We start from the raw sequence: 15305 nt of genomic DNA, 5'->3' as shown, positions 1-15305 counted from the left end.
AGCAAGGACCTCTAGTGGCTTCTAGCCAGCTGTCTTCAGCAGGGACCTCTAGTGGCTTCTAGCCAGCTGTATACAGCAATGACCTCTAGTGGCTTCTAGCCAGCTGTATACAGCAGGAACCTCTAGTGGCTTCTAGTCAGCTGTATACAGCAGGGACCTCTAGTGGCTTCTAGTCAGCTGTATACAGCAGGAACCTCTAGTTGCTTCTAGTCAGCTGTATACAGCAGGGACCTCTAGTGGCTTCTAGTCAGCTGTATACAGCATGGACCTCTAGTTGCTTCTAGTCAGCTGTATACAGCAGGAACCTCTAGTGGCTTCTAGCCAGCTGTATACAGCAGGAACCTCTAGTGGCTTCTAGCCAGCTGTATACAGCAGGGACCTCTAGTGGCTCTTAGCCATGGTTTTAAAGGTCTATGCTTTTTTAGTTCTATTCTGGTTCCCTCCAAACCCATTCACTCCAAAAAGTAACCATCGAGAATTCACTACATGGCTCATTGTGGTCTGTGCCCTGTACTGACAGTGTGATTGTGTGTTCATCCCCCAGACCCCATTGATATTGTGAAGGATTACATTGCGCCCCATGAGTACCTGGTTGAGGAGGACCCTAAGCTGTATGTATCGGTGAAAACCCAGCGAGGACCACTGACTGACGACTGGATCGAAATGATCAACCAGAACCCCACCCAGAACCCGGTCATGTGTGCCTACAAGCTCTGCAAGGTGGAGTTCAGATACTGGGGCATGCAGTCCAAGATAGAACGCTTCATACACGATGTTGGTAGGTACTGTGTGTGTGTGTGTGTGTGTGTGTGTGTGTGTGTGTGTGTGTGTGTGTGTGTGTGTGTGTGTGTGTGTGTCTGTCTGTGTGTGTCTGTGTGTGTCTGTGTGTGTCTGTGTGTCTGTGTGTCTGTGTGTCTGTGTGTCTGTGTGTCTGTGTGTCTGTGTGTCTGTGTGTCTGTGTGTGTGTGTGTGTGTGTGTGTGTGTGTGCGTGCGTGCGTGTGTGTGTGTGTTTTCCTGTACAGTAGCCCATTTAGAGTTAGTTGATAATTGCTGGAGACACCTGGCTAACTTTCCATCTCCTTACGCTCCGCTGCTGGTGTGAGATTTCAAGCCTGACTGATCACTGTTGACTTAGTAGTAGTACATGTTGTGTATATACAGTGTGTGTGTGTGTGTGTGTGTGTGTGTGTGTTGTTCCTGCATGGTGCTTGATCAGTACATTAGGATTGACAGGTTCATTAGTGTATTTCTAATGAACGTATGCATGATTGATGGTTACTGAGAGAAAGAGAGAGGTGAATCATTAAATTGTTTGGAATTGAGAGAAATGTCTGTGATAATGTTATTAATGTCCTGCCCTTCCCTTTCCCCTCCTCCCCCCAGGCCTGTGTAAGGTGATGGATGATTAGTTAATGAATTAGTTAGTTAGTTAGTTATGATACTAACTTGTCCTCTCCTCCCTGCAGGCCTGTGTAAGGTGATGGATGATTAGTTAGTTAGTTAGTTAATTAGTTCGTTATGATACTAACCTGTCCTTTCCTCTCTGCAGGCCTGCGTAAGGTGATGGTGCGTGCCCACCGGCAGGCGTGGTGCTGGCAGGATGAATGGTACGGTCTGACCATAGAGGACATCAGACAGCTGGAGCTGGAGACCCAGCTAGCCCTGGCCACGAAGATGGCCCAGTACAGCCTCAGTGACACCGAGGAGGGGGCAGCAGAGTCCAACAGGACCCCCGTTACACCTGACCGGGACTTGGAGGGGGCCCTGCGGGACGGGGGAGAGGTGGAGGGTGGAGGGGCAGGGCTGGGAGATACGTTACATACGCGTGGAGAGCTCACCAAGCAGTGGTCAACTTCGTCCAGGTCGTCTAATAGATCCTCGAAGAGAGGAGGTGAGTGGGAAAAGCCTTTAACTTTACAAATCTCAAATCAACCCCCAGACGCTAGACACTTTTTAAGTGGACAAGGTGGAGCTTATAAACATCACTGCTAGTCTACAAGACGTTTCCCTAGCAGGAGTTTCACTTGACCCAACAAACATGAGAGAATAGTGCCCTCACCATAGAGAATGATAGAGGCCTCTAGTGGCCAAAAGGCTGTGTTAGCATGGGCAGCGACATTGAGTGCTTCCACCATTTTAATGTAATCAACTGGGTGGGACTTCCAACTTCATTGGATGATCCCTCCTGGTGACCCTGTTGGAGTCATGTCCAACCGGGTCATCAAGAGGGATCAGCTAATCATGAAGAAGATAATTGACTACTTCAAAATAGAGATTTCCTCAATGGCGCTGCCCATGCTGTCACAGACGCTATAATGGCACAGATACAAAGATTAGTCCTCTCTCGCCCCCCTCCCCACACACACAGGAAGTCCTGTAAACCAGAACATCTCAGAGTGGCGGATGCAGAGTATCGCTCGTGACTCAGAGGACAGCACTGACGACGAGTTCTTCGATGCTCCCGGTATGCTATTACATGTTATTACAAACAGTTATTACAGTGACTACAGTAACTACTATCAGCTTATACTGATGTTATATCTATCTCATCAGAAGATTTGTCTGACAACGATATGTTATTCCATTATTAAATGTTATTCCATGTCATTAAATGTTGTTATATTACTGTTATTACAACTACAACAGTTATACTGTTATACTGATGTTATGCTGATATGCTAATGTTGAACTGATGTTGAACTGATGTTGAACTGATGTTATGCTGATGTTATGCTGATGTTATACTGATGTTATACTGATGTTGTGCTGATATTATGCTGATGTTATACTGATGTTATGCTGATGTTATACTGATGTTATGCTGATCTTATGCTGATGTTATACTGCTGTTGTGCTGATGTTATGCTGATGTTATACTGATGTTATGCTAATGTTATACTGATGTTATGCTAATGTTATGCTGATGTTGTGCTGATGTTATACTGATGTTATACTGATGTTATACTGATGTTGTGCTGATGTTATACTGATGTTGTACTGATGTTATGCTGATGTTAAGCTGATGTTATGCTGATGTTGTGCTGATGTTATACTGATGTTATACTGATGTTATACTGATGTTGTGCTGATGTTATACTGATGTTGTACTGATGTTATGCTGATGTTAAGCTGATGTTATGCTGATGTTATGCTGATGTTGTGCTGATGTTATGCTGATGTTATACTGATGATGTGCTGATGTTATGCTGATGTTGTGCTGATGTTATGCTGATGTTATACTGATGTTGTGCTGATGTTATGCCGATGTTATACTGATGATATAGATGATATACTGATGTTATACTGATGTTGTGCTGATGTTATACTGATGATATACTGATGTTATATTGATGTTATGCTGATGTTATACTGATGTTAAGCTGATGTTGTACTGATGTTATGCTGATGTTAAGCTGATGTTTTGCCGATGTTATGCTGATGTTGTGCTGATGTTATGCTGATGTTATACTGATGTTGTGCTGATGTTATGCTGATGTTATGCTGATGTTGTGCTGATGTTATGCTGATGTTATGCTGATGTTGTGCCGATGTTAACCATGCTAACCATGTGTATGTGACAAATAAAATTTGATTTGATTTGATGTTATACTGATGATATAGATGATATACTGATGTTATACTGATGTTGTACTGATGTTATACTGATGATATACTGATGTTATACTGATGTTATGCTGATGTTGTGCTGATGTTATACTGATGTTATACTGATGTTATACTGATGTTGTGCTGATGTTATGCTGATGTTGTGCTGATGTTATACTGATGTTAAGCTGATGTTATGCTGATGTTATGCTGATGTTATGCTGATGTTGTGCCAATGTTATACTGATGATATAGATGATATACTGATGTTCTACTGATGTTGTGCTGATGTTATACTGATGGTATGCTGACGTAATATTAATTTTATAGTGATGTTATACTAATGTTATGCTGATGTTATGCTGTGTCTGTCTCTTCAGAGGACTTCTCTGGAGATGAGGAGATGTTATTACATGCCAAGGAGATGAACAAGTGGAGTTCCAACGACCTGATGGACAAGATAGAGACTACAGAGACAGACGAAGGCCAGGGTAGGAGCACACACACACACACGCACACACACGTTCCGTTCCTCATTTATATTTCAGATCTTCATATCCAATCTCGTCCTTCAGGAAGTTAATTTGTTTAATGAAAGTTAATGGTGTGTGTGTGTGTTTTCACATGTGTTTGTCTTCGTGTCTGTCTGTGTGTGTGTCTGTCTGTCTGTTTGTGTGTGTATGTGTATTTACAGAGAGCCTGTATCAGGAGTCGGGTGAAGACTATACAGTAACCAGTAGTGAAGAACGACTGATTGAGGTATGCTTCCACTGTAGCTACAGTATGAAGACTGTATGAGAGTATTCATGAGGTTCTCGCAGACCTGGTAAACAACGACATGAGGTTCTCACAGACCTGGTAAACAACGACATGAGGTTCTCACAGATGTTAGATTCTAATTATTAGAGTAAGAACTCAACGGACACTGTGAAAGTTTAAACCAAGTTTATTCTTCCCAAAGGATCGAACAGCTGAATCGAAAAAGACATGGTTACAATAGTGGTGGTATATGTACCCCACTTTAGGTGGTGTCTCCTCCTCGCTAATTGCTAGGCAGGAAAATACTTGATACGGGCAATACACTTGTTCTTCTCCCTTAACGTGACCTGACCTGACCTCGACCCCCTTCATCACTAATCCATGGCTCTCTCCCTTTATCAATGCCTGCTACGTGATCACTTTCCCTGCACTCGTTTAAGAGTTAGTACCCAGAATCCATCACAGACAAGACTAAACATCATTGTGAGGTTCTCACAGACCTGGTAAACAACGACATGAGATTCTCACAGAGGATTACTTACTATAGAATCACAAGTTCGTAACAACATTTCATAACAATTCATTAACAGCAATGTTTACGTCTTTGGTACTGGAACAGTTGACTTGGTAAAGTTGTCTGAAGCTGATCCCAGGGGGAGAGAGAACGTCACAGTGTCTCTGGGGATCACACACACACACATATTATATGAATGTTTGTTGTTGCGCTTTGTGTTCAGCGGCACGTCTCTCTGATACAGACACGTAGACACCACACAGGCACACACACAGACACACACAAGTACACACAGACACACACAAATACACAGAGACACACAGGCACACACAAATACACACAGACACAAACAAATACACACAGGCACACACAAATACACACAGACACACACAAATACACACAGGCACACACACAGGCACACACGCACACACACAGACACACACACAGACACACACACACATACACAAACAGGCACACACATCATCTCAGTGTGTTATCCACTCTGTGTCCAGCGTCACATCTCTAGTAAACGGAGACGTCGTTCCACTGTCAGGTCCCACAGACGACCAGCTGTAAGTCTGACCTTTAACCTCTGAGGCTCAGAGGTAGCCTTTAGAACTCCAATGCCCTGTGGTGTGAGTAGGTTCCCAGTAGTACAAGGTAAAACAAATCCTGTTGTGTTTATGGTAACTTACTGGAATCCAGTTAAGTTATTGTCAACTGTTAAACCAAAGTTTCTTTGGAAATTACAGTAACATACTGTACTTTTTTATACAGTAAATTGCAGGTAAATGGCTGCCAGTAAGTTACCGGAAAAACAACTGGATATTTTTGTTTGTGTAGGGTGTTGTGTTAGGTCACTCAGATCATACTGTAGGCCAATGTTCCCTCTAACCTGCGCCCGTGTGCGGGTGCTCAGTAGCCCAGAGACTGGTGTGCAGGGTGCAGAAGAAATATCAGCCAACAGAGACAAGCACAAGATTGAACTTCACTCAACTTTGTAGAGTTTTCACAGTTATTTAAAACTATCAACCTTTCCCTTTACTGTGGCAATTGTGATCGAATCAACACAATATTAGCCACTTTCAGTAAAACAGACCGAAACATGATAGAGATTTTGTTGTAGGCAGAACGCATTGGAGTAGGATTCTATTGAGCATGACTCAGCCCATACTCTACATAGACCGGTGTGGCATAACCAATCAGAGCTGCAGAAGGCCTATATGCAAATAGACCATTGCCATAAATGGATCTGTGCCATTTACTTTGAACTAGACTGTGTTTACAGCTGTGGTCGTGAGTAGATGCGCTTGTTTTGAGTTTAAAGTAAGAGCTGCATGTAGCCACGTGTGAAAATGATGTTCATATCCTTTGCTAGTTAGTGATTTATTAGCCCAGTTATAAACTCAACAAAAAAAGAAACGTCCTCTCACTGTCAACTGCGTTTATTTTCAGCAAACTTAACATGTGTAAGAATTTGTATGAACATAACAAGATTCAACAACTGAGACATAAACGGAACAAGTTCCAAAGACGTGACTAACAGAAATGGAATAATTGTAAAGGGGTGCATAACTGGTGGCAGGGAAGTCAGACGCAGGAGAGCAGAACTAGGTAATAGCCGGAGCAGTTTAATACCAAAACCAACGGCATAAAAATACAACAGAATATGGGTACAAAACCCGACGCGCACCAGTAAAGCACCATGTGCACAAACACTTACAACAAACAATTCCATACAAAGACATGGGGGGAACAGAGGGTTAAATACACAACAATTAATGAGGGAAATGGAAACCAGGTGCGTAGGAAAATAAGACAAAACAAATGGAAAATGAAAAGTGGATCGACGATGGCTAGAAGACCGACTCCGAACGCCGCCCAAACAAGGAGAGGAAACGACTTATTTGGAAGTCGTGACAAGAATGTGTCCCTGAACAAAGGGGGGGGTCAAAATCAAAGATAACAGTCAGTATCTGGTGTGGCCACCAGCTGCTGTGCATCTCCTCCTCATGGACTGCACCAGATTTGCCAGTTCTTGCTGTGAGATGTTACCCCACTCTTCCACCAAGGCACCTGCAAGTTTCCGGACATTTCTGGGGGGAATGGACCTAGCCCTCACCCTCCGATCCAACAGGTCCCAGACGTGCTCAATGGGATTGAGATCCGGGCTCTTCGCTGGCCATGGCAGAACACTGACATTCCTGTCTTGCAGGAAATCACACACAGAACGAGCAGTATGGCTTGTGCTGTTAGTGTCTTAACGACCGTTCCACGGGTGCATGTTCATTAATTGTTTATGGTTCATTTAACAAGCATTGGAAACAGTATTTAAACCCTTTACAATGAAGATCTGTGAAGTTATTTGGATTTTTACAAATTATCTTTGAAAGACAAGGTCCTGAAAAAGGGATGTTTCTTTTTTGCTGAGTTTATATAATTTGTAGTGAGCAATATGGGAGTGCTTTTTTTAGTAACATTTATTTAACTAGGCAAGTCAGTTAAGAACACATTGTTATTTACAATGACAGCCTAGGAACAGTGGGTTAACTGCCTTGTTCAGGGGCAGAATGACAGATTTTTACCTTGTCAGCTCAGGGATTCAATCTTGCAACCTTTCGGTTACTGGACCAACGCTCTAACCACTAGGCTACCTGCCGCCCCAGCTGATTGCTTCCTACAAGAGCACAAAACGGGTACAGTGCATTTGGAAAGTGTTCAGACTCCTTGACTTTTTCCACATTTTATTACGTTACAGTTTTATTCTAAAATCGATTAAATCGTTTTTTCTCTCATCATTCTACACACAATACCCCATAATGACAAAACGAAAACAGGCTTTTAGAAATGTTTGCAAATGTATTGAAAATAATAAACGGAAATATAACATTTACATAAATACACATAAGTACACAGACCCTTTACTCAGTACTATGTTGAAGCGATTGTAGCTTTTTTATACTTCTTGGGTATGATGCTGCTAGAAGCTTGGCACACCTGTATTTGGGGAGTTTCTCCCATTTTTCTCTGCAGATCCTCTCAAGCTATTTCAGGTTTGATGGGGAGCGTTACTGCACAGCTATTTTCAGGTCTCTCCAGAGATGTTCGGTTGGGTTTAAGTCCGGGCTCTGGCTGGGCCACTCACGGATATTCAGAGACTTGTCGCGAAGCCACTCCTACGTTGTCTTGGCTGTGTGCTTAAGGTCATTGTCTTGTTGGAAGGTGAACCTTCGCCCCAGTCTGAGGTCCTGAGCGCTCTGGAGCAGGTTTTCATCAAGGATCTCTCTGTACTTTGCTCTGTTCATCTTTCCCCTCGATCCTGACTAGTCTCCCAATCCCTGCCGTTAAAAAAAATCCCACAGCATGATGCTGCCACCACCATGCTTCACCATAGGGATGGTGCCAGGTTTCCGCCAGACGTGATGCTTGGCATTCAGGCCAAAGAGTTCATTCTTGGTTTCATCAGGCCAGAGAATCTTGTTTCTCATCGTCTGAGAGTCCTTTAGGTGGCTTTTGGCAAACTCCAACCATGCTGTCATGTGCCTTTTACTGAGAAGAAGCTTTCGTCTGGCCACTACCATAAAGTCCTGATTTGTGGAGTACTGCAGAGATGGTTGTCCTTCTGGAAGGTTCTCCCATCTCCACAGAGGAACTCTGGAGCTCTGTCAGAGTGACCATAGGGTTCTTGGTCACCTCGCTGACCAAGGCCCTTCTCCCCTAATTGCTCAGATATGTTTGGGTACCCCTCCCCAGGTCTGTGCCTCGACACAATCCTGTCTCTGAGCTCTAAGGAGAATTCCTTCAACCTCATGGCGTAGTTTTTTCTCAGACATGCACTGTCAACTATGGGACCTTATATAGACAGGTGCGTGCCTTTCCAAATCATGTCCAATCAATTTAATTTACCACAGGTGGACTCCTATCAAGTTGTAGATACATCTCAAGGATGATCAATGGAGCCCGATTTTGAGTCTCATAGCAAAGGGTCTGAATACTTATGCAAATAAGGCATTTCTGTTTTTTATTTTTAATACATTTGCTAACATTTCTAACAACCTGTTTTCGCTTTGTCGTTATGGGGTATTGTGTGTAGATTGACAAGGGAAATTTAAAAAAATATATATTTTTGAATAAGGCTGTAATGTAACTAAATGTGGAAAAAGTCAAGGTGTCTGAATAGCTTCCGAATGCTCTGTACATTTCTAGACATCTTTGAAAGACAGTCAGGTAAAGAGTTTTTTTGTCTTAAAGAGGCAGTGTTGTATTTTGAGATAGGCTTGAATAAAATAAGTAGCCAATAGACAGAGGGTAGCATCATTTGTCTCTAATAATGGTTTGGGAATAATGACACATTTTATTTTGTAAAGTGCTTTCTTGCATCAAACAACACAACAACATTTTCAGTCACCTCCTTGTCTAAAGGACAAGTGGATAAACAAGTTAATGTCAAGCCCTGCATGTTTTTTTCAAAAGTCTCATGGAATGGGCTCCTGATTAGCGCAGGGGTCTAAGACACTGCATTACAGTGCAAGAGGTGTCACTGCAGTACCTGATTCGAATCCAGACTGCATCACATCCGGCCGTTAAAATGTTGTGGGATGCATTTTCTGCATTATTTTTTATGGTAGGCCACTCTGGTAGGCTTACATTATGATCAAATAGCCACGGTAGCATACTTGGTCACTGTTAAAACTGTACTTTAAAGTGGGTACAGGCTCCATGTTCACAGTAACTTCAAGTGGGTACAGCCTCAGTGTTCACAGTAACTTCAAGTGTGTACAGCCTCAGTGTTCACAGTAACTTCAAGTGTGTACAGCCTCAGTGTTCACAGTAACTTCAAGTGTGTACAGCCTCAGTGTTCACAGTAACTTCAAGTGTGTACAGCCTCAGTGTTCACAGTAACTTAGTGGGTACAGCCTGTGTTCACAGTAACTTAAAGTGGGTACAGCCTGTGTTCACAGTAACTTAAAGTGGGTACAGCCTCAGTGTTCACAGTAACTTAAAGTGGGTACAGCCTGTGTTCACAGTAACTTAAAGTGGGTACAGCCTCAGTGTTCACAGTAACTTAAAGTGGGTACAGCCTGTGTTCACAGTAACTTAAAGTGGGTACAGCCTGTGTTCACAGTAACTTAAAGTGGGTACAGCCTCAGTGTTCACAGTAAAAGCACGCTAGACGTTGCACAGAATTTCCACAATGTTGAAGTTTGCGCCCATCAGACCTAAAATTTGCTCAATGCTGAAAAAAATTAGAGGGAACATTGCTGTAGGCTGTGAAAATATGTTGTTTTAGTTTTTCTTTTAAAAATCCATGCCATTGTTTACTTCATTGTGCTCCATTGTGCTCCTTCACATACAGTGCCTTGCGAAAGTATTCGGCCCCCTTGAACTTTGCGACCTTTTGCCACATTTCAGGCTTTCAAACATAAAGATATAAAACTGTATTTTTTTGTGAAGAATCAACAACAAGTGGGACACAATCATGAAGTGGAACGACATTTATTGGATATTTCAAACTTTTTTAACAAATCAAAAACTGAAAAATTGGGCGTGCAAAATTATTCAGCCCCTTTACTTTTAGTGCAGCAAACTCTCTCCAGAAATTCCGTGAGGATCTCTGAATGATCCAATGTTGACCTAAATGACTAATGAGGATAAATACAATCCACCTGTGTGTAATCAAGTCTCCGTATAAATGCACCTGCACTGTGATAGTCTCAGAGGTCCGTTAAAAGCGCAGAGAGCATCATGAAGAACAAGGAACACACCAGGCAGGTCCGAGATACTGTTGTGAAGAAGTTTAAAGCCGGATTTGGATACAAAAAGATTTCCCAAGCTTTAAACATCCCAAGGAGCACTGTGCAAGCGATAATATTGAAATGGAAGGAGTATCAGACCACTGCAAATCTACCAAGACCTGGCCGTCCCTCTAAACTTTCAGCTCATACAAGGAGAAGACTGATCAGAGATGCAGCCAAGAGGCCCATGATCACTCTGGATGAACTGCAGAGATCTACAGCTGAGGTGGGAGACTCTGTCCATAGGACAACAATCAGTCGTATATTGCACAAATCTGGCCTTTATGGAAGAGTGGCAAGAAGAAAGCCATTTCTTAAAGATATCCATAAAAAGTGTCATTTAAAGTTTGCCACAAGACACCTGGGAGACACACCAAACATGTGGAAGAAGGTGCTCTGGTCAGATGAAACCAAAATTGAACTTTTTGGCAACAATGCAAAACGTTATGTTTGGCGTAAAAGCAACACAGCTGAACACACCATCCCCACTGTCAAACATGGTGGTGGCAGCATCATGGTTTGGGCCTTCTTTTCTTCAGCAGGGACAGGGAAGATGGTTAAAATTGATGGGAAGATGGATGGAGCCAAATACAGGACCATTCTGGAAGAAAACCTGATGGAGTCTGCAAAAGACCTGAGACTGGGACGGAGATTTGTCTTCCAACAAGACAATGATCCAAAACATAAAGCAAAATCTACAATGGAATGGTTCAAAAATAAACATATCCAGGTGTTAGAATGGCCAAGTCAAAGTCCAGACCTGAATCCAATCGAGAATCTGTGGAAAGAACTGAAAACTGCTGTTCACAAATGCTCTCCATCCGACCTCACTGAGCTTGAGCTGTTTTGCAAGGAGGAATGGGGAAAAAAATTCAGTCTCTCGATGTGCAAAACTGATAGAGACATACCCCAAGCGACTTACAGCTGTAATCGCAGCAAAAGGTGGCGCTACAAAGTATTAACTTAAGGGGGCTGAAAAATTTTGCACACCCAATTTTTCAGTTTTTGATTTGTTAAAAAAGTTTGAAATATCCAATAAATGTCATTCCACTTCATGATTGTGTCCCACTTGTTGTTGATTCTTCACAAAAAAATGCAGTTTTATATCTTTATGTTTGAAGCCTGAAATGTGGCAAAAGGTCGCAAAGTTCAAGGGGGCCGAATACTTTCGCAAGGCACTGTATATACTCTATATGCCATTTAGCAAAGTGTGCATACAGTAGAATCCACTACCATGGCGTTACAAGCACCATGCTCTACCAACTGAGCTACAAAATAATAATAATAATCAGTGTCCACCATCTCTCCTCCTCTTTATCCTGTAGGATGGGTCGTCTCAGCAGTGTCTGACGCCCTCCAAGATCCACGTTCTGGTTCTGGTTCTTCATGGGGGTAACATATTAGACACTGGAGCAGGTATACAATATAAGAACTATTTTTATAAAGTGGACAACAGTTAAACAGTTACAGTAAACACTTAAACAGTTACCTTAAACACTTAAACAGTTACCTTAAACACTTAAACAGTTACCTTAAACACTTAAACAGTTACCTTAAACACTTAAACAGTTACCTTAAACACTTAAGCAGTGTTCTTACTTTGTTTATTCTTGTAAAGACAATGTAACAATTTTGTATTTACTCATAATTACTCCCAGGTGAGCCAAGTAGTAAGCAGGCTGACGTCAACACTCTGAGTGGAGCATTTGAGGCTGTGATGAGAGTGCATTACCCAGCAGCCCTAGGACGCATTGCCATCCGCATGGTTCCCTGCCCGGCGGTGTGTGCCGATGCCTTTTCACAGGTTTCCAAGTGAGTACACAGGTTTCCAAGTGAGCACACGCACGCACACACACACACTCAAACACGCACTCTAACCCTCGCTCCTCTCTCTCTGGTCCAGTCTCAGTCCCTATAGTTTTGATGAGGGCTGCCTTTCCAACAGTCAGGACCACATCCCTCTGGCTGCACTGCCTCTATTGGCCACTTCCGCTCCGCAGTACCAAGATGCCGTGGCAACCGTCATCCAAAGAGCCAATCAGGTGTATGGAGACTTTATCAGGTCCTTGGAAGGGGCATCCTTCTCCGGACAGGTCAGTGCAGGAGTCAGGGGTCAAAGTTTAGGGATTAGTGATTTTTGCTGATTATACAATACAGTGAGCTCCAAAAGTATTGGGACAGTGGTAAATATTTGTTTGGGATTTGTACTCTAGCATTGAAATGATACAATGACTGTGCAGTTAATGTTCAAACTGTCAGCTTTCATTTGAGGGTACTTTCATCCTTATTGACTGATCCTTTTAAAAATGACTTTTTGTACATAGTCCTCCCCCCCAAAGTATTGGGACTAATTCACTTATATGTGTATTAAAGTAGTCAAATGTTTAGTATTTGTTGGATGCATTTGCTGTTTGTTTTGGTTGTGTTTCAGATTATTTTATGCCCAATATAAATGAATAGTAAATAATGTATTGTGTCATTTTGGAGTCACTTTTATTGTAAATAAGAATATAATATGTTTCTAAACACTTCTACATGAATTTGGATGCTGCCATGATTATGAATTGTCCTGAATGAATCATCAATAACGATGAGTGAGAAAGTTACAGAGGCATAAATATCATACCCCCCCAAAAATGCTAACCTCCCCTTTTACTTTATAGTAATGGTGAGAGGTTAGCTTGTCTTGGGGGCATGATGTTTGTGCGTCTGTAACTTTCTCATTCATCAATATTCATGATAACCTCCCCTTTTACTTTATAGTAATGGTGAGAGGTTAGCTTGTCTTGGGGGCATGATGTTTGTGCGTCTGTAACTTTCTCATTCATCAATATTCATGATAACCTCCCCTTTTACTTTATAGTAATGGTGAGAGGTTAGCTTGTCTTGGGGGCATGATGTTTGTGCGTCTGTAACTTTCTCATTCATCAATATTCATGATAACCTCCCCTTTTACTTTATAGTAATGGTGAGAGGTTAGCTTGTCTTGGGGGCATGATGTTTGTGCGTCTGTAACTTTCTCATTCATCAATATTCATGCTAACCTCCCCTTTTACTTTATAGTAATGGTGAGAGGTTAGCTTGTCTTGGGGGCATGATGTTTGTGCGTCTGTAACTTTCTCATTCATCAATATTCATGATAACCTCTCCTTTTACTTTATAGTAATGGTGAGAGGTTAGCTTGTCTTGGGGGCATGATGTTTGTGCGTCTGTAACTTTCTCATTCATCAATATTCATGATAACCTCCCCTTTTACTTTATAGTAATGGTGAGAGGTTAGCTTGTCTTGGGGGCATGATGTTTGTGCGTCTGTAACTTTCTCATTCATCAATATTCATGATAACCTCCCCTTTTACTTTATAGTAATGGTGAGAGGTTAGCTTGTCTTGGGGGCATGATGTTTGTGCGTCTGTAACTTTCTCATTCATCAATATTCATGATAACCTCCCCTTTTACTTTATAGTAATGGTGAGAGGTTAGCTTGTCTTGGGGGCATGATGTTTGTGCGTCTGTAACTTTCTCATTCATCAATATTCATGCTAACCTCCCCTTTTACTTTATAGTAATGGTGAGAGGTTAGCTTGTCTTGGGGGCATGATGTTTGTGCGTCTGTAACTTTCTCATTCATCAATATTCATGATAACCTCCCCTTTTACTTTATAGTAATGGTGAGAGGTTAGCTTGTCTTGGGGGCATGATGTTTGTGCGTCTGTAACTTTCTCATTCATCAATATTCATGATAACCTCCGCTTTTACTTTATAGTAATGGTGAGAGGTTAGCTTGTCTTGGGGGCATGATGTTTGTGCGTCTGTAACTTTCTCATTCATCAATATTCATGATAACCTCCCCTTTTACTTTATAGTAATGGTGAGAGGTTAGCTTGTCTTGGGGGCATGATGTTTGTGCGTCTGTAACTTTCTCATTCATCAATATTCATGATAACCTCCCCTTTTACTTTATAGTAATGGTGAGAGGTTAGCTTGTCTTGGGGGCATGATGTTTGTGCGTCTGTAACTTTCTCATTCATCAATATTCATGATAACCTCCCCTTTTACTTTATAGTAATGGTGAGAGGTTAGCTTGTCTTGGGGGCATGATGTTTGTGCGTCTGTAACTTTCTCATTCATCAATATTCATGATAACCTCCCCTTTTACTTTATAGTAATGGTGAGAGGTTAGCTTGTCTTGGGGGCATGATGTTTGTGCGTCTGTAACTTTCTCATTCATCAATATTCATGATAACCTCCCCTTTTACTTTATAGTAATGGTGAGAGGTTAGCTTGTCTTGGGGGCATGATGTTTGTGCGTCTGTAACTTTCTCATTCATCAATATTCATGATAACCTCCCCTTTTACTTTATAGTAATGGTGAGAGGTTAGCTTGTCTTGGGGGCATGATGTTTGTGCGTCTGTAACTTTCTCATTCATCAATATTCATGATAACCTCCCCTTTTACTTTATAGTAATGGTGAGAGGTTAGCTTGTCTTGGGGGCATGATGTTTGTGCGTCTGTAACTTTCTCATTCATCAATATTCATGATAACCTCCGCTTTTACTTTATAGTAATGGTGAGAGGTTAGCTTGTCTTGGGGGCATGATGTTTGTGCGTCTGTAACTTTCTCATTCATCA

At 42.0% G+C, this 15305-nt stretch overlaps 1 protein-coding gene across 4 annotated transcripts in view; it reads left to right on the top strand.

Annotated features, from left to right (window-relative positions):
• LOC110537074 (membrane-associated phosphatidylinositol transfer protein 2) overlaps positions 1 to 15305 on the top strand; it is a 101479-nt gene that overhangs the window by 55977 nt on the left and 30197 nt on the right. For all 4 annotated transcript variants that reach the window (XM_036937060.1, XM_036937059.1, XM_036937058.1 and 1 more), the window contains 8 exons: positions 545 to 778; positions 1551 to 1892; positions 2370 to 2465; positions 3988 to 4098; positions 4302 to 4366; positions 12001 to 12091; positions 12334 to 12487; positions 12579 to 12768. In XM_036937060.1, the coding sequence (XP_036792955.1) occupies positions 545 to 778; positions 1551 to 1892; positions 2370 to 2465; positions 3988 to 4098; positions 4302 to 4366; positions 12001 to 12091; positions 12334 to 12487; positions 12579 to 12768 (1283 nt within the window). The remainder of the gene's footprint in view (positions 1 to 544; positions 779 to 1550; positions 1893 to 2369; positions 2466 to 3987; positions 4099 to 4301; positions 4367 to 12000; positions 12092 to 12333; positions 12488 to 12578; positions 12769 to 15305) is intronic.

Source organism: Oncorhynchus mykiss, chromosome 12, assembly GCF_013265735.2.
Source record: "Oncorhynchus mykiss isolate Arlee chromosome 12, USDA_OmykA_1.1, whole genome shotgun sequence".
NCBI classification, from domain to species: domain Eukaryota; kingdom Metazoa; phylum Chordata; class Actinopteri; order Salmoniformes; family Salmonidae; genus Oncorhynchus; species Oncorhynchus mykiss.
The sequence above is the reverse complement of the archived record's forward strand: the minus strand, read 5'-3'. Positions and strand labels throughout refer to the sequence as shown.